Here is a 19,962-nt window from a genome sequence, read left to right on the forward strand (position 1 = left end):
ATGAGATTCTTGATTCCAGAACCTGGAATCAATTTCAAAAAATAGTGTAGCCAAACAACCTAGAATCAAACTTTAAAATTCCAAAGCAAACCCAAATCAAACCAAACCAAACACTCCACAAGAAAATCATATTTAAATCAAAGTTTTATAATAGCATTATTTAATTATTTAATCCAAACATATCAGTAATCCACAGACCTCATCTCCTAAGTCAAAAATTCAATTTTAATATTAGCCCACTTACAAATCATTTAATCAATAATCTATATAAAATTCAAATTTCTAAGTACTTATTTTTTAAAGTAGATTAATACTTGGTGCCCAAGCAAGAAAGGACTTATAAATGGAGTTCATAGGGTAGAAGGAATTCCATAAGAATCTCTACAACATGGAAGAAGTGAAGTTGCATGGAGCATGGCCTAGTCCTTTTAGCTATAGAGTGATATGGGTTCTAAAGCTAAAGGGTATAGAATATGAGTACATAGAAGAGGATCTTTCCGATAAGAGTGAGTTGCTCTTAAAATATAATCCAGTCCACAAGAAGATCCCAGTCCTTGTTCATGGTGGAAAACCCATCGCCGAGTCCAATGTCATCCTTGAATATATCGAAGATACATGGCCAGAGAATTATCCATTGCTGCCTAAAGATCCCTACGAGAGATCTGGAGCTCGATTTTGGGCTAAATATTCCGAGGACAAGGTAATTCTATACTAACCATAGTTAAAATTTTCTTGTCATTTCAAAATGTTTAAGCAGAACATTCTGATTTCGGCCGAGACACGAACAAAACATTGACTCTGAAATATTCAATGTTTTTGAAATATTTCATATTGCCTTAAAACGCTTCCAATGAAACTATTTTAATTTTATTACTACACTCTTTTAATTTTTCTACTGGACCATAGTCTCCCATGGGAGACTGAGAGGCAAATTATTACGACCTCTTGCAAAAAACACTTGGATTGTTTACTCTACCGAAATCCCTTGATCTTCAGCCTCCCAAAGAATCTTATATAGGTTTTAGGAGATAAGATCTTGGGGTAAGACGAGTTAATTAATTTATTTATTTATTTATTTATTTTGAGGTTGAAGTCGATGGTTCTAGGAAGAAACAAAGAGTTTTAAACAAAATGTTGAAGATGGAGGTATTTTGGTTATTTTAGGTTAATTATAAAAGCACCCCACGAATGAATAAGGGCAACCAACACCATAGCTGAACTTTTTGTCTTCAATGGGTTAAAAGATTCGGAAGGCGCTGATTTTCAACCACGTCAAAATAATTTCAAGGACTGTTGATCATCGAGTATTTTATAAACCACTTTTGATGGGGTTAAAAGTTTCGGAATGGGCTAATTTTGGTGAGGTTGATCTTCTCATCAAAAATTTGACTATAGTATGGTTGCCCTTATTAATTCGTGGGGTGCTTTTATAATTATCCATTATTTTATGTTAGTCTAATAGAAAATCATGGTGATCAATGGGTATGTCATCAATTTGATAACTCTTGCTTTCTCTAATTTTCACCAAAATTCGAAACGTACCACAAACTTATCTTAATAATTAATATCCTAAAAATCAAATAATAATTCTCAATTAATGGAATGTTATGATCATGTAGAGCACTACATTTGAAGCATTTCTTCGGACATCGGGCGAAGAACGAGAAAAGGCAATAAGCGATAGCTTGGAAGTATTGAGCACCATAGAAAAGTTTGCCCTAGGAGAGAAGAAGTTCTTCAACGGTGACACAATCGGATTACTGGACATAGTCTTCGGATGGATGGCTCATTGGTTGGGGGTATTAGAAGAAGTGGTGGGCGTAAAATTGGTGGAAGACTACACGTTCCCTCGATTGCACCGATGGATGGAGAATTTCAAAAAAGTTCCTGTAATCAAAGAGAACCTCCCTGAACGAGATGAAATGTTGGATTATTTCAAACAATTGAGGGAGAAGTTGGTAATATAGTATATTTCTTAATCAATGTTTCAAGATCATTGAACCAAATGGATCAGACATTTATCAAATTCGGTGTGTTTCTGTTGGACCCTCGTTCAATTTTGTTGGACCGATCTACATTTATCATAGAATTTTGAAATGTGTGGTTTTTTACGAAATTGTACGTCATCTTAGAGGTTAACAACATGAAGATGATGGATTTTTAGCATCAACTCATCTTTATTTAATCGTAAAATTCTATTTCCTTCAACCTTCAAATCTTAAGAACAATATATGATTTTTTTTAATAGAAAATTCAAGGGTTTTCTACAAAACATTGAATATGATGGATTGAACATGTTTAAGTTACATTTCGAAAATGACTGATTTTCTGAGAGAAAATCATGGGATTTCGGCTAGGGTTCGAAGACATGGTCGTTTTGGGTTTAGTTGCTTGGATAGTGACAAAAATCGGCGACTTTTTTAAAAAATCACAATTTTAATAATTGTCAATTATACCACGATTTTTTTCCAAAAAAATCACGAAAAATCACCTAGGGTTTCAATGTGGTGGGGTTTCTCTCTAGTTAGATGGCATTTGATTAATCTATTCTTGATGCTGAATCAAATGTGCGTTGTTCGATTTATTTGCAAACCCTTAAAGAAGGACTCAATTTACCGCTGATGTTAAATACAACAACACTATCATTGATGTCAAAGTTGATAAACTGAATCAAATGTGAGTTTCTTAATTTTTTTTTTATTTAGTTTTTTCCCATCTAAAAATTAAATTTCAAACTTCATAGTCCCCCTTTTTTGTTTCTAATGATTTCACCCTCAAAATCACAGAGTTTTTCTCGAACATCCACAAAGGATGAATGAACCGCAAACAATTACACAATCTAAGATGTGCTTGTCAATGATTATACATTACTGAAATTTTTCAAAGTTGCAGTTTAAACCCCACCCTCAGTGATACCGAGCAGAACCTCGTAAACTCCAATAAAATCCATAATTCGATTTTACATAATATGAAATCAAAGCCTATCTAGAAAACCTTTTAAACCCTAAAATCAGTAAAACCCGATAATACAATTTTACATAATATGACATCAAACCCTAATTTGAAAATCAAGATAACCCAATCAACATTATATCATTCGAATAATCCTACCAATATTAGAGATTCATCAACAAAACTAACATAACCCTTTAAGCCCAATACCAAAAAAACAACAAATCAGGGTTCAAAAATAAACAAACCAAAAGATTAAAGAGTATGAAATTTATCTGAAACCCTTTAGGCAGTAATGGATAATCATCAAATGGAGTCTTATTTCTTGGATAATAAGTTTCTACTTTGAAAGATTAAAGAGTATGAAATTTAAATTCTTATAAATTATTGATTAAATAATTTATAAATAAGACTAGTGTAAAGTTTGAATTTTTAACTTAAGTCATGGAGAAGTAGGGTGCTAATGTTTTCAAGTAATTAATGTTATTATAAAGCTTTGATTAAAACATTAATTTCCTAAGCTCTTTACTTTGATTAACATTGGAAAACTTTGCATAAATCACCTAAATTCTTTATAAATTTCATAAAATGATTTGAATTACAAGAAGTACCACTATCATTTATTACTTTGTAAGTGATTATTGAGAAGTCTTTCATCTTAATCGTCCACGCGACACGGCTCGATTTACACCACGTCGAAGTATCACATAAAGAACATGATAGGCAAGATGCGATTCTTGACTCTAGAACCCGGAATCAATTTCAAAAACAAAAACAAAAAAAAAGTAGTATAGCCAAACAATATATAATCAAAAGCTAAAAATTCTGAATCCAAACCAAACACCTCCTAACAAAATCATATTTGAGTCAAAGTTTTATAATTAATAGCCTTAATTATTTTAAACACATCACTCCACCAACCCTATCTCCTAGATCAAGATTCAATTTTAATACTAATCCAGATATATCTTTTAAAGTAAAAACTTAGTGCCCAAGCAAGACTGGACTTATAAATAGAGTCTATAAGATAGAAGAAATTCCATAAAAAATCTCAAAAAAAATGGAAGAAGTGAAGTTGCATGGAGCATGGCCTAGTTCTTTTAGTTATAGAGTGATATGGGCTCTAAAGCTAAAGGGTATAGAATATGAGTACATAGAAGAGGATCTTTCCAACAAGAGTGAGTTGCTCTTGAAATACAATCCAATTCACAAGAAGATCCCAATCCTTGTTCATGGTGGAAAACCCATCGTCGAGTCCATCAAAATTCTTGAATATATCGAAGACATGTGGCCAGAGAATCATCCATTATTGCCTAAAGATCCTTACGACAGATCTGTAGCTCGATTTTGGGCTAAATTTTCCGAGGACAAGGTAATTCTACTAACCCTTCACTATGTCATGCATTAATAACTTATATAAACCATAGTTTTTAAAACTTGTCGAGTTGACTTGAGACTCAGCCAAGTTTTTTACTCAATTGGATTAATTCGAGGTAACTCAGCATGTATCCATTAGAATCAACTCTTTTAAGTCAACTCATCAATGCATCGCGTATTTGGGTATTCAAGTGTAAAAGTATCTCATTTTAAAAGAAATGTGTTTTTTTTATTTTACTTTCTATAGGTGTAAAAATATACCTATTATAAAAATTAAATTTTTACCCCAACAGTAAAAACTTGTGATTTGGAACCTATTTTAGAAAATGTACTGTCTTGATAATTTCAAGATCTCTTGCCCATTAATTAGTATTGGCATGTGCAAAGGGCACGTGTATCTAAAGAGTTTATTTGTAAATTAAAAATTAATTAAACCATGATTTTGAAGATTATATGAATATTTTTATAATTTTAAAAATTAATGAAGATGATTTCAAGGATGTGCAATTATAATTTTTTAAGTTTTTATTAAAATGACCTTAGTTATATTTTCAAAAAAATGGGTATTTTATAAATTTGAAAATATTAAAACATATCTTTAAAATATTTGTAAATTTAATATATTTTATTTGACTCGTAAGGTTATCAAGCCAAGTTGAGTTTTCAAACCCTTTGATTGTTAGGGTAATTTCTACGTGTACTCTAGCTTTTGGTGAAAATTAGAAGTACATCCCATGCTGACCTGATAAGTTACCCTGGACCATGGTCTTCTGCGAGAGACTAATAAGCAATGACTGAAATATCTTCAACCTTTTGCTAAATTTTTTTTTTTCTTCCCTCAAGCCTATTGTTCTCGACCTATTCAACTTCTGTAGTACTTGGGTTTATGGAGGGAAACAAGTGTTTTTGACAAAAGTTGAAGGCAAAAGTATTTTGATTATTTTACGTTGGTCTCTCTTGAAGGAATATAGTCAAGTAAAAATAAGAACTCCTATTTATCTAATAATACCTCAAAGTTATCCTAATAATTACTATCTTCAGAAAAAAAAAAAAAAACCCATTCAAATAATAATTCTCAATTAATTGAATGTTTGTGGTCACGTAGAGCGCTACATTTTATGCAATTTTTACGACGTTTGGCAAAGAACAAGAGAAAGCAATAAGCGATGGCTTGGAAGCTTTTAGAACCATAGAAAAGCTTGCACTAGGAGAAAAGAAGTTCTTCAATGGTGACACAATCGGATTATTGGACATAATTTTCGGATGGATGGCACATTGGTTGGGGGTGATGGAAGAACTGATGGGCATAAAATTGGTGGAAGCCCACACATTCCCTCGCTTGCACCAATGGATGAAGAATTTCAAAGAAGATCCTGTAATCAAAGATAACCTCCCCGATCGAGATGGAATGTTGGATTATTTCAAACGAATAAGGGAGAAGTCCATCGTATAATCTTTTTCACAACTATTGCTTCAAGAATGCCATCAGACATTTATGAAAATCGACGTGTTTCTGTTGGACCCTCGTTCAATTTTGTTTCACCGATTTACATTTGTCGTATAATCTTGAAATGTGTGAATTTTTACTAAATTGTCATCCTTTATCTTTAATAATAAAATAATACATTACAATGTATTATTAAGTTTTGATTATTAAATGTCCTTCACATTAATGTAATTATATTGTTAATCTTAAGTTTGTCTATAGATTGGGTTTTGATCTGATTAGGATCTATCTGAGTCCAATTAGATAAGGATTGGATATATTAGATCCTTATTGGCTTGGATTTTTAATGGGAACTCAATATAATAATCCAAGTTCGATGTACTTTGGATCAGATTTGATGATTTGATGTGCACAATATAAATAAATTAGAGAGAATTTCTAAAACGGTGCTTAAAAAAGTGATTAATTCCCAAAATGGTGCAGTATAGAAATTAATTCTGAAAATGGTAAATTGTCGTTTTCAAAATTAATTTTTTTATCAAATGAGTAAAAATAAAAATGACAGTGTTTTGGTAATTTTTCACACCCAAAATACCTTCTTTTTTTAACACTTTCCTTACTAACATAGGAAGATTTTAAGCCTTACTAAGGGATGTTTTGCTCAAATGGAATCCACGTCAGCAATATGACACGACAGCCCTCTAAATTTCCTTGAAAACTTAAATTAAAAAATTAAAAGAAAATTTCTTTTGAGCTTGATCCAAGTTTCTGAAAATGGACGGCTAGCAAATTCCCAAACTAAAAATAAAAATTCAACGAAAAAATAATCTTATTTGAAAAAAAAAAAAAAAAAATAAAGTTCACAGAATTTTGTCCTCTACAATCCTGAATCATCGAATCATGTTTTTGGATGCCAAAAGGTAAGCCCAAGGAATTTTCATTATTAGTCTGATTCATTAATGGCGGCAACGCAAGTGAAGAAGAAGAGCAGTCTTATCTTGGACCACCTTATGGCATCCAAAATTGTGATATGATACTTAAGCATTGTAAATAATAAAATTTTATGAAAATTGAAAAATAAATATTTTTCATCGTTGAATTTTAACTTTAATAAGTTTGGGAGTTCACTAACTGTCCATTTTCAAAAGCTTGCGTAGACATGAGATTTTTTTTGGAAACTAAATTTCTATTTGGATTAGAGTCACCACCATTCTTTTTTGAAAATTTGTGTGAATGAGCATCTAATATGATTTTTGAAACCTAGTTTTATCATTGTGATGAATCTCGTTTATAGAAAGGACATGATCTACCTAAAAACTAGATAAGGGGATCCGATTAATTAAATGTGAGAAATGCGTTAGGCACCCCATTATTTTCACAAAATACAGTTACTTTGGTAACTTAGCCACTCATTTGAAATATAAGTTAAATTACAAGAAGTTGCATGTTAGAGGTGGTAGGTGCAATAAGTGAATATGTACCCTTGATGAGGGAATTTGATATTAGTGTGATATGAAAGGATATCTTATATAGAATGATACCCTTATGGAGTCATTAATCTAGACATGTCTTGGAATGTTGGTTTGGACTTTTAGAGAGATTCCCTGAAATTTCTTCGTGAAATTTTATTGATCTGATTGAAAATAAATAATAATTTTATATTTTAAAATAAATAATGTTCTAACATGTAAGACATTTTATGTTCAACATTGTTGAATGCTATAATTTTCCTTTAGGTTGTCATTTAAAATGACTTGGGATGAGAGAATTTGTAAGTTAAAAAAGTATGATGTATCACATAGAGAACACGATTGGAAAAAAGGGGATTCTTGATTCTAACTTCTAGAATCAACTTTGAAAAATAAGGTAGCTAAATTAAACATAGTTTAGAGTATGGGAATTATTTCCAATAATCCGAATAATCCGATTTCGACAATCTAGAATTAGAATCCAACAATTCAGGGCTAAACCAAGACAAACACACCCTAATAAAATCATATTTTAACCAAAGTTTATAATGAAATTAATTACTTCAAACATGTCTATCTACCTAATCCATCTCCTAGAGTTAAAATTCAATTTTAATACTTAGTCTTATTTATGAATTGTTTAATCAATAATTTATATTTTAAAGTAAATAATGTTTTAGTATGTAAGACATTTTATGTTCAACATTGTTGAACACTATAATTATCCTTTTGTTTGTCATTTAAAATGACTTGGGATGGGAGAATTTGTAACTAAGTTTAAAAAGTATGATGTATCACATAGAGAACACGATTGGAAAAAAAGGGATTCTTGATTCTAAATTCTAGAATCAACTTTGAAAAATAAGGTAGCTAAATTAAACATAGTTTAGAGTATGGGAATTATTTCCAATAATCCGATTTCGACAATCTAGAATCAAAATCCAACAATCCAGAGCTAAACCAAGACAAACACACCCTAATAAAATCATATTTTAACCAAAGTTTATAATGAAATTAATTACTTCAAACATATCTATCTACCTAATCCATCTCCTAGAGTTAAAATTCAACTTTAATACTTAGTCTTATTTATAAATTGTTTAATCAATAATTTATATTTTAAAGTAAATACTGTTTTACTATGTACGACATTTTATGTTCAACATTGTTGAACACTATAATTTTCCTTTAGGTTGTCATTTAAAATGACTTGGGATGGGAGAATACGTAATTAAGTTTTAAAAGTATGATGTATTACATAAAGAACACGATTGGACAAAAGGGGATTCTTGATTCTAAATTCTATAATCAATTTTGAAAAATAAGGTAGCTAAATTAAACATAGTTTGGAGTATGGGAATTATTTCCAATAATCCGATTTCAACAATCTAGAATCAGAATCTAACAATCCAGAGTTAAACGTAGACAAACACACCCTAATAAAATCATATTTTAACAAAAGTTTATAATGAAATTAATTACTTCAAACATATCCATCTACCTAATCCATTTGCTATAGTCAAAATTCAACTTTAGTACTTAGTCTTATTTACAAATTGTTTAATCAATAATTTATAAAAATTCAAATTTCCAACTCTTTTGTCATCCAAAGAAAATAAAACTTTCATACCCAAAAAAACAAGAGGACTTACAAATAAAGCTAATAGGGTAGAAGGAATTCCATAAGAATCTCTACAACAATGGAAGAAGTGAAGTTGTTTGGAGCATGGCCTAGTCCTTTTAGTTGTAGAGTGATTTGGGCTCTAAAGCTAAAGGGTATAGAATATGAGTACATAGAAGAGGATCTTTCCAACAAGAGTGAGTTGCTCTTGCAATATAATCCAGTCCACAAGAAGATCCCAGTTCTTGTTCATGATGGAAAACCCATAGTCGAATCCATCGTAATTCTTGAATACATCGAAGAGACGTGGCCAGAGAATCATTCATTGCTGCCTAGAGATCCTTATGAAAGATATGTCACTCGATTTTGGATTCAATTTGCAGTGGACAAGGTAATTTAATTTACTAATCCAACACGCACGTGTGCATGAACACACTCACAACTAGGGTTGTCGATGGGTCGGTGGATCAGGTTTGGGCTTAGTAATTTAGTCCATTTAGTCATCGCGAGGGGCGGTGTTAAGCCCGTTTCATTATAGGGTCAGGTTTGGGTTTTGCATGTAGACCCATTGGGCTGCCCGGCCTTCTACAATATAAAATATATTACATAATAAGTTTTTATAAATTAATAATAGTGTCATAAAATAATAATGTATAGAATGCAATTAATTATATCAAATATAATATTAAAATATCATTTTTGGTCAATTTATTGTTATTTGGTATGATTTTGATACAATACAATAGTTAAATATGGGTTTGGCCCGGTCCGAAAATGGCCCGAATACAGGTAGACAGGGTTTGGACTATGGTTTTATTTCATAAGCCCAAGCCGATACTTAGTTGTGTTGGGTTCAGACCAAGTTTTTTAGTCTTAAAGGCAGACCCATTTAAAACCCGGCCCGGTCCATTGACAGCCCAATTAAGTTCTTAAATCGGATAAGGCTTTGAAACGGGTGGTCCACTTCAAAGAATTGAAGGAGCTGTCTCCTTGTTCCTTAGCAGGAGTGAATTTTGAGTGGTGAACAGCTGTGTATAAAAATAAAAATAAAAATTCTATTTATTTAAAAATTAATTTGTTATATACAGGTACCCATGATTTAACCCTGGACTGTGGTCTTCCGAAAGTGACTAATAGCAATGACTGAAATATCTTGTGTCTTCAACCTTTAGCCAAACGTCTTTGACTTTCTAGTAATTTCTAGCTTCTTGAACCTTCATGAAATAAAAAATCTAAAGGGTTTTTGACAAAAGGTTGAATACTTCGGTATTTTGATTATTTTATATTAATCTCTCCTGAAAGACCAAAGTCAAGGAGTATGTGAGAACTTTGGATATATTTCTCCAATTTTCATCAAAAACTAGAGGTGTACCTCAAAATTATCCTAATAATTAAGTTTTTTTTGTTGAAAAGTTTAGACTATAACTTTCCATTAATCAAATGTTTATGGTCATGTAGGGTAGGATTTTTTATGTATTTCTTTCTAGTATTGGTGAAGGACGAGAGAAAGCAATAAGCGAAAGCTTGGAAGTTCTGAAAACCATCGAAGATCTTGCCCTCGGAGATAAGAAGTTCTTCAATGGCGACACAATAGGATTATCGGACCTAGTCTTCGGATGGCTGGCTCATTGGCTTGGGGTAGTGGAAGAAGTGGTGGGTGTTAAATTGGTCGAAGCCCACACTTTCCCTCGCTTGCACCAATGGATAGAAAATTTCAAGAACGTGCCCGTAATCAAAGAGAATCTTCCTGATCGAGATGGGATGTTGGTCTATTACAAACAAATGAGGGAGATGCACATTGCAAGAATGTTTTGAGAACCGAACCAATTGGACCGATAATTTGTCAAATTGATGGAACTATTGTTGGACCCTGGTTCACTTTAGCTAGATTGTTTATGTTTGTTATAGAATTTTAATATGTGTGATTTTTTAAGAAAATTGTCATCCTTTATTATAGAACAAAATATATAATATAATTTACATACTTTCAGGCATTTTATTAGATCAAGACATGGTGAATCCAAACCTGATCCAATAGAATATCAAATATGTTCTTTATCAGACAATCATTTTCTAAATCAGAAGTTATAGTGTTGGGATGAATCGGATTTTGGATTTGAATAGCTAAGGAACATAGGCCAACTTCTTTATAACTTCCACGTCCACGCTCATTTTATCATAAGTGGCTCCCGACTTTCGACGAGTCATCCTTGAAACAGACTCCATTTGCTTAGTTTCCGTATACGTTTAAGAGAATAATATGTCTAACAAAATGCATGACATGTCAATAGGATCTTGGAGATTTAATTTTGACTCGTATAAATAATTATTGATTTTTTACTTATTAAAAATTATTTTTAGTAGGATAATGCTGAAGTAAATTTAGTAGGATCTTTGATTAACATTGTCAAACTTTGCATAAATCACCTAAATTCTTTATAAATTTCGTAAAATGATTTGAATTACAAGAAGTACCACTATCATTTATTACTTTGTAAGTGATTATTGAGAAGTCTTTCATCTTAATTGTCCACGCGACACGGCTCGATTTACACCACGCCGAAGTATCACATAAAGAACATGATAGGCAAGATGCGATTCTTGATTCTAGAACCCGGAATCAATTTCAAAAACAAAAACAAAAAATATAGTAGTATAGCCAAACAATATAGAATCAAAAGCTAAAAATTCTGAATCCAAACTAAACACCCCCTAACAAAATCACATTTGAGTCAAAGTTTTATAATTAATAGCCTTAATTATTTCAAACATATCAATCCACCAACCCTATCTCCTAAACCAAGATTCAATTTTAATACTAATCCAGATATATCTTTCAAAGTAGATACTTAGTGCCCAAGCAAGACTGGACTTATAAATAGAGTCTATAAGATAGAAGAAATTCCATAAAAAAAATCTCAAAAAACATGGAAGAAGTGAAGTTGCATGGAGCATGGCCTAGTCCTTTTAGCTATAGAGTGATATGGGCTCTAAAGCTAAAGGGTATAGAATATGAGTACATAGAACAGGATCTTTCCAACAAGAGTGAGTTGCTCTTAAAATATAATCCAATCCATAAGAAGATCCCAATCCTTGTTCATGGTGGAAAACCCATCATCGAGTCCATCGTAATTCTTGAATATATCGAAGACACGTGGCCAGAGAATCATCCATTGTTGCCTAAAGATCCTTACGACAGATCTGTAGCTCGATTTTGGGCTAAATTTTCCGAGGACAAGGTAATTCTACTAATCCTTCACCGTGTCATGCATTAATAACTTTTATAAACCATAGTTTTTAAAACTTGTCGAGTTGACCTGAGACTCAGCCAAGTTTTTTACTCAATTGGATTAATTCGAGGTAACTCGGCATGAATCCATTAGAACCAACTCTTTTAAGTCAACTCATCAATGCATCGCGTATTTGGGTATTCAAGTGTAAAAGTATCTCATTTTAAAAGAAATGTGTTTTTTTTATTTTACTTTCTATAGGTGTAAAAATATACCGTTTATAAAAATTGAATTTTTACCCCAACAGTAAAAACTTGTGATTTGGAACCTATTTTAGAAAATGTACTGTCTTGATAATTTCAAGATCTCTTGCCCATTAATTAGTATTGGCATGTGCAAAGGGCACGTGTATCTAAAGAGTTTATTTGTAAATTAAAAATTAATTAAACCATGATTTTGAAGATTATATGAATATTTTTATAATTTTAAAAATTAATGAAGATGATTTCAAGGATGTGCAATTATAATTTTTTAAGTTTTTATTAAAATGACCTTAGTTATATTTTCAAAAAAATGGGTATTTTATAAATTTGAAAATATTAAAACATATCTTTAAAATATTTGTAAATTTAATATATTTTATTTGACTCGTAAGGTTATCAAGCCAAGTTGAGTTTTCAAACCCTTTGATTGTTAGGGTAATTTCTACGTGTACTCTAGCTTTTGGTGAAAATTAGAAGTACATCCCATGCTGACCTGATAAGTTACCCTGGACCATGGTCTTCTGCAAGAGACTAATAAGCAATGACTGAAATATCTTCAACCTTTTGCTAAATTTTTTTTTTTCTTCCCTCAAGCCGCTTGTTCTCGACCTATTCAACTTCTGTAGTAATTGGGTTTATGGAGGGAAACAAGTGTTTTTGACAAAAGTTGAAGGCAAAGGTATTTTGATTATTTTATGTTGGTCTCTCTTGAAAGAATATAGTCAAGGAAAAATAAGAACTCCTATTTATCTAATAATACCTCAAAGTTATCCTATTAATTACTATCTTCAGAAAAAGATTAAAAAAAAAAAATCATTCAAATAATAATTCTCAATTAATTGAATGTTTGTGGTCATGCAGATCACTACATTTTATGCATTTTTTTCGACGTTTGGCGAAGAACAAGAGAAAGCAATAAGTGATTGCTTGGAAGTTTTTAGAACCATAGAAAAGCTTGCACTAGGAGAAAAGAAGTTCTTCAATGGTGACACAATCGGATTATTGGACATAATTTTCGGATGGATGGCACATTGGTTGGGGGTGATGGAAGAACTGATGGGCATAAAATTGGTGGAAGCCCACACATTCCCTCGCTTGCACCAATGGATGAAGAATTTCAAAGAAGATCCTGTAATCAAAGATAACCTCCCCGATCAAGATGGAATGTTGGATTATTTCAAACGAATAAGGGAGAAGTCCATCATATAATATTTTTCACAACTATTGCTTCAAGAATGCGATCAGACATTTATGAAAATCGACGTGTTTCTGTTGGACCCTCGTTCAATTTTGTTTCACCGATTTACATTTGTCGTATAATCTTGAAATGTGTGAATTTTTACTAAATTGTCATCCTTTATCTTTAATAATAAAAGAATACATTACAATGTATTATTAAGTTTTGATTATTAAATGTTCTTCACATTAATGAAATTATATCATTAATGTTTAGTTTGTGGATAGATTGGGTTTTGATCTGATTAGAATCTATCTGAGACCAATTAGATAAGGATTGGATATCTTAGATCCTTATTGGCTTGGATTTTTAATGGGAAATCGATATTATGATCCAAGTTCAATGTGCACAATATAAATAAATTAGAGAGAATTTCTAAAACGGTGCTTAAAAAAGTGATTAATTCCCAAAATGGTGCAGTATAGAAATTAGTCCTGAAAATGGTAAATTGTCATTTTCAAAAATAATTTTTTTACCAAATGAGTAAAAATAAAAATGACAATGTTTTGGTAATTTTTCACATCCAAAATACCCTCTTTTTTTTAACACTTTCCTTACTAACACAGGGAGATTTTAAGCCTTACTAAGGGATGTTTTGTTTTGCTCAAATAGAATCCACATCAGCAATATGACACCACCGCCCTCTAAATTTCATCGAAAAACTTAAATTAAAAAATTAAAAGAAAATTTCTTTTGAGCTTGATCCAAGTTTCTGAAAATGGACGGCTAGCAAATTCCCAAACTAAAAATAAAAATTCAACGAAAAAATAATCTTATTTGAAAAAAAAAAAAAAAAAATTAAAGTTCACAGAATTTTGTCCTCTACAATCCTGAATCATCGAATCATGTTTTTGGATGCCAAAAGGTAAGCCCAAGGAATTTTCATTATTAGTCTGATTCATTAATGGCGGCAACGCAAGTGAAGAAGAAGAGCAGTCTTATCTTGGACCACCTTATGGCATCCAAAATTGTGATGTGATACTTAAGCATTGTAAATAATAAAATTTTATGAAAATTGAAAAATAAATATTTTTCATCGTTGAATTTTAACTTCAATAAGTTTGGGAGTTCACTAACTGTCCATTTTCAAAAGCTTGCGTAGACATGAGATTTTTTTTGGAAACTAAATTTCTATTTGGATTAGAGTCACCACCATTCTTTTTTAAAAATTAGTGTGAATGAGCATCCAATATGGTTTTTGAAACTTGGTTTTATCATTGTGATGAATCTCGTTTATAAAAAGGACGTGATCTACCTAAAAACAAAATATAAAGGGATCCAGTTAAATGTGGGAAATGTGTTAGGCACCCCATTATTTTTACAAAATATGGTTACCTTGGTCACTTGGCCACTCATTTGAAATAGAACTTAAAAAGATAAGTTAAAATACAAGAAGATGCATGCTAGAGGTGGTGGGGGCAATAAGTGAATATGTACCCTTGACGAGAGAATTTGATATCAGTGTGATGTAAAAGGATATCTTATAGAGAATGATACTCTTATGGAGTCTTTAATCTAGACATGTCTCGGAGTGTTGGTTTGGGCTTTTAGAAAGATTCCATGAAATTTCTTCGTGAAATCTTATTGATCTGATTGAAAATAAATAATAATTTTATATTTTAAAATAAATAATGTTCTAGCATGTAAGACATTTTATGTTCAACATTGTAGAACACTATAATTTTCCTTTAGGTTGTCATTTAAAATGACTTGGGATGAGAGAATTTGTAAGTAAGTTTAAAAAGTATGATGTATCACATAGAGAACACGATTGGAAAAAAGGGGATTCTTGATTCTAACTTCTAGAATCAACTTTGAAAAATAAGGTAGCTAAATTAAACATAGTTTAGAGTATGGGAATTATTTCCAATAATCCGAATAATCCGATTTCGACAATCTAGAATTAGAATCCAACAATTCAGGGCTAAACCAAGACAAACACACCCTAATAAAATCATATTTTAACCAAAGTTTATAATGAAATTAATTACTTCAAACATGTCTATCTACCTAATCCATCTCCTAGAGTTAAAATTCAACTTTAATACTTAGTCTTATTTATAAATTGTTTAATCAATAATTTATATTTCAAAGTTAATAATGTTTTAGTATGTAAGACATTTTATGTTCAACATTGTTGAACACTATAATTATCCTTTAGTTTGTCATTTAAAATGACTTGAGATGGGAGAATTTGTAACTAAGTTTAAAAAGTATGATTTATCACATAGAGAACACGATTGGAAAAAAAGGGATTCTTGATTCTAAATTCTAGAATCAACTTTGAAAAATAAGGTAGCTAAATTAAACATAGTTTGGAGTATAGGAATTATTTTCAATAATCCGATTTCGACAATCTAGAATCAGAATCCAACAATCCAGAGCTAAACCAAGACAAACACACCCTAATAAAATCATATTTTAACCAAAGTTTATAATGAAATTAATTACTTTAAACATATCCATCTACCTAATCCATCTCCTATAGTTAAAATTCAACTTTAATACTTAGTCTTATTTATAAATTGTTTAATCAATAATTTATATTTCAAAGTTAATAATGTTTTAGTATGTAAGACATTTTATGTTCAACATTGTTGAACACTACAATTTTCCTGTAGGTTGTCATTTAAAATGACTTGGGATGGGAGAATACGTAATTAAGTTTTAAAAGTATGATGTATCACATAGAGAACACGATTGGAAAAAAGGGGATTCTTGATTCTAAATTCTATAATCAATTTTGAAAAATAAGGTAGCTAAATTAAACATAGTTTGGAGTATGGGAATTATTTCCAATAATCCGATTTCAACAATCTAGAATCAGAATCTAACAATCCAGAGTTAAACGTAGACAAACACACCCTAATAAAATCATATTTTAACAAAAGTTTATAATGAAATTAATTACTTCAAACATATCCATCTACCTAATCCATTTGCTATAGTCAAAATTCAACTTTAGTACTTTGTCTTATTTACAAATTGTTTAATCAATAATTTATAAAAATTCAAATTTCCGACTCTTTTGTCATCCAAAGAAAATAAAACTTTCATACCCAAAAAAACAAGAGGACTTATAAATAAAGCTAATAGGTTAGAAGGAATTCCATAAGAATCTCTACAACAATGGAAGAAGTGAAGTTGTTTGGAGCATGGCCTAGTCCTGCTAGTTGTAGAGTGATTTGGGCTCTAAAGCTAAAGGGTATAGAATATGAGTACATAGAAGAGGATCTTTCCAACAAGAGTGAGTTGCTCTTGAAATATAATCCAGTCCACAAGAAGATCCCAGTTCTTGTTCATGATGGAAAACCCATCGTCGAATCCATCGTAATTCTTGAATACATCGAAGAGACGTGGCCAGAGAATCATTCATTGCTGCCTAGAGATCCTTATGAAAGATATGTCACTCGATTTTGGATTCAATTTGCAGTGGACAAGGTAATTTAATTTACTAATCCAACACGCACGTGTGCATGAAAACACTCACAACTAGGATTGTCGATGGGTCGGTGGACCAGGTTTGGGTTTAGTAATTTAGTCCATTTAGTCATCGGGAGGGGGGGTGTTAAGCCCGTTTCATTATAGGGTCAGGTTTGGGTTTTGCATGTAGACCCATTGGGCTGCCCGGCCTTCTACAATATATAAAATATATTACATAATAATTTTTTATAAATTAATAATAGTGTCTATAAAATAATATTGTATAGAATGCAATTAATTATATCAAATATAATATTAAAATATCATTTTTGGTCAATTTATTGTTATTTGGTATGATTTTGATACAATACAATAGTTAAAAATGGGTTTGGCCCGGTCCGAAAATGGCCCGAATACAGGTAGACAGGGTTTGGACTATGGTTTTATTTCATAAGCCCAAGCCGATACTTAGTTGTGTTGGGTTCAGACCAAGTTTTTTAGTCTTAAAGGCAGACCCATTTAAAACCCGGCCCGGTCCATTGACAGCCCAACTAAGTTCTTAAATCGGATAAGGCTTTGAAACGGGTGGTCCACTTCAAAGAATTGAAGGAGCTGTCTCCTTATTCCTTAGCAGGAGTGAATTCTGAGTGGTTAACAGCTGTGTATAAAAATAAAAATAAAAATAAAAATAAAAATTCTATTTATTTAAAATTTAATTTGTTATATACAGGTACCCATGATTTAACCCTGGACTGTGGTCTTCCGAAAGTGACTAATAGCAATGACTGAAATATCTTGTGTCTTCAACCTTTAGCCAAACGTCTTTGACTTACTAGTAATTTCTAGCTTCTTGAACCTTCATGAAATAAAAAATCTAAAGGGTTTTTGACAAAAGGTTGAATACTTTGGTATTTTGATTATTTTATATTAATCTCTCCTGAAAGACCAAAGTCAAGGAGTATGTGAGAACTTTGGATATATTTCTCCAATTTTCATCAAAAACTAGAGCTGTACCTCAAAATTATCCTAATAATTAAGTTTTTTTTTTTTTTTTTTAAGTTTAGACTATAACTTTCCATTAATCAAATGTTTATGGTCATGTAGGGTAGGATTTTTTATGTATTTCTTTCTAGTATTGGTGAAGGACGAGAGAAAGCAATAAGCGATAGCTTGGAAGTTCTGAAAACCATCGAAGATCTTGCCCTCGGAGACAAGAAGTTCTTCAATGGCGACACAATAGGATTATCGGACCTAGTCTTCGGATGGCTGGCTCATTGGCTAGGGGTAGTAGAAGAAGTGGTGGGTGTAAAATTGGTCGAAGCCCACACTTTCCCCCGCTTCCACCAATGGATAGAAAATTTCAAGAACGTGCCCGTAATCAAAGAGAATCTTCCTGATCGAGATGGGATGTTGGTCTATTACAAACAAATGAGGGAGATGCACATTGCAAGAATGTTTTGAGAACCGAACCAATTGGACCGATAATTTGTCAAATTGATGGAACTATTGTTGGACCCTGGTTCACTTTAGCTAGATTGTTTATGTTTGTTATAGAATTTTAATATGTGTGATTTTTTAAGAAAATTGTCATCCTTTATTATAGAACAAAATATATAATATAATTTACATACTTTCAGGCATTTTATTAGATCAAGACATGGTTAATCCAAACCTTGATCCAATAGAATATCAAATATGTTCTTTATCAGACAATCATTTTCTAAATCAGAAGTTATAGTGTTGGGATGAATTGGATTTTGGATTTGAATAGCTAAGGAACATAGGCCAACTTCTTTATAACTTCCACGTCCACGCTCATTTTATCGTAAGTGGCTCCCAACTTTCGACGAGTCATCCTTGAAACAGACTCCATTTGCTTAGTTTCCGTATACATTTAAGAGAATAATATGTCTAATGTAATGCATGACATGTCAATAGAATCTTAGAGATTTAATTTTGACTCGTATAAATAATTATTGATTTTTTACTTATTAAAAATTATTTTTAGTAGGATAATGCTGAAGTAACATTAAAATGCATATCAATTGTACATTTTGACATTGTGGTGCACACGTAACCATAGATTATTTCATTGGGATACAAGTGAAAAGCATCTATAGTTATGTGCACCACCACATTAGAATGTCAGAATCGATGTACATTTCATTGTTACTCTAGCACGACTCTTTTTAGTACTATATTTAGTTGACCCATTTAAGTTAAAGTCAATCATCAAGTTGACTCGACTCGATGGACAATTTAGTCGGGTTTCCAAACTTCAAAACTATGATTTGACTTATTCTTAATCTAAGCATTAATTTATTTACAAAAATATCATTGAACAATGACAATTTACATAACTTCTCACACTATTGTAAAGGGAAATAATTGTGTGCAATACTCCACAAATCAAACACACAAGGTAAATCAGGACAAATCTTTGTAAGTGACCAATGAGGGGGTTTGACTTCAAGACACGATTGATCCAATATCAATTCAATATGTCATCAAATCCAATTTTTAATAGAAATCCAAGTCCTTAATCCAAATCTAAAGCAATTGGATTGGAAAAAAGATGGATTGAGGTAATATCGGACATGATCCATTAACAACCTTGCTTACATATGACATTTACAAAACAATTAATCATCTAATGAGCAAAAGTGCAATGAATGTAATGTCCACTTTAAGGAACATAAAGCCAACCCTTTTTGTTTTAAACTTTCCTTTTCAATTTCTTTATTAGCAACTAGCCACACAAGAAATGGCGGAGAGAGAAGTTGAATTTGAGATAGTAACGTGAGAATGGTTTTCCTAGAGTGTCACTCCAAAAGTTTTCAATGCCAATTGGAATCTGATGTGGCATAAGCTTACTCCAATAATATTCTGCCATGTGGCAAAAGTTATATCCATGGTTTCTTTGACACCCCTTCCCCAATAAAA

General features: G+C 31.5%; 5 protein-coding genes across 5 annotated transcripts; all 5 read left to right on the forward strand.

The window, feature by feature from the left end:
• The first annotated feature begins 374 nt into the window (after positions 1–374).
• Positions 375–2,105, forward strand: LOC147403302 (glutathione transferase GST 23-like). The gene is made up of 2 exons (XM_086437643.1): positions 375–700; positions 1,620–2,105. Exons 1-2 carry the CDS (start codon positions 389–391, stop codon positions 1,965–1,967), a joined length of 660 nt encoding a protein of 219 aa, XP_086293769.1. The 5' UTR covers positions 375–388; the 3' UTR covers positions 1,968–2,105.
• A 1,906-nt stretch (positions 2,106–4,011) lies between these two features.
• On the forward strand, positions 4,012–5,974 carry LOC147403303 (glutathione transferase GST 23-like). Its single transcript, XM_086437645.1, has 2 exons — positions 4,012–4,324; positions 5,435–5,974. Exons 1-2 carry the CDS (start codon positions 4,013–4,015, stop codon positions 5,780–5,782), a joined length of 660 nt encoding a protein of 219 aa, XP_086293771.1. The 5' UTR covers position 4,012; the 3' UTR covers positions 5,783–5,974.
• A 2,949-nt stretch (positions 5,975–8,923) lies between these two features.
• On the forward strand, positions 8,924–10,850 carry LOC147403304 (glutathione transferase GST 23-like). Its single transcript, XM_086437646.1, has 2 exons — positions 8,924–9,257; positions 10,325–10,850. The coding sequence occupies exons 1-2, from the start codon at positions 8,946–8,948 to the stop codon at positions 10,679–10,681; spliced, it is 669 nt and encodes a 222-aa protein (XP_086293772.1). The 5' UTR covers positions 8,924–8,945; the 3' UTR covers positions 10,682–10,850.
• A 907-nt stretch (positions 10,851–11,757) lies between these two features.
• LOC147403305 (glutathione transferase GST 23-like) lies at positions 11,758–13,735 on the forward strand. Its single transcript, XM_086438831.1, has 2 exons — positions 11,758–12,105; positions 13,221–13,735. Exons 1-2 carry the CDS (start codon positions 11,794–11,796, stop codon positions 13,566–13,568), a joined length of 660 nt encoding a protein of 219 aa, XP_086294957.1. The 5' UTR covers positions 11,758–11,793; the 3' UTR covers positions 13,569–13,735.
• A 2,923-nt stretch (positions 13,736–16,658) lies between these two features.
• On the forward strand, positions 16,659–18,669 carry LOC147403306 (glutathione transferase GST 23-like). Its single transcript, XM_086438830.1, has 2 exons — positions 16,659–17,037; positions 18,124–18,669. Exons 1-2 carry the CDS (start codon positions 16,726–16,728, stop codon positions 18,478–18,480), a joined length of 669 nt encoding a protein of 222 aa, XP_086294956.1. The 5' UTR covers positions 16,659–16,725; the 3' UTR covers positions 18,481–18,669.
• Positions 18,670–19,962: the final 1,293 nt, after the last annotated feature.

This window comes from Akebia trifoliata, chromosome 4 (assembly GCF_017979445.1).
Source record: "Akebia trifoliata isolate Shusen 1 chromosome 4, ASM1797944v1, whole genome shotgun sequence".
Lineage (NCBI taxonomy): Eukaryota > Viridiplantae > Streptophyta > Magnoliopsida > Ranunculales > Lardizabalaceae > Akebia > Akebia trifoliata.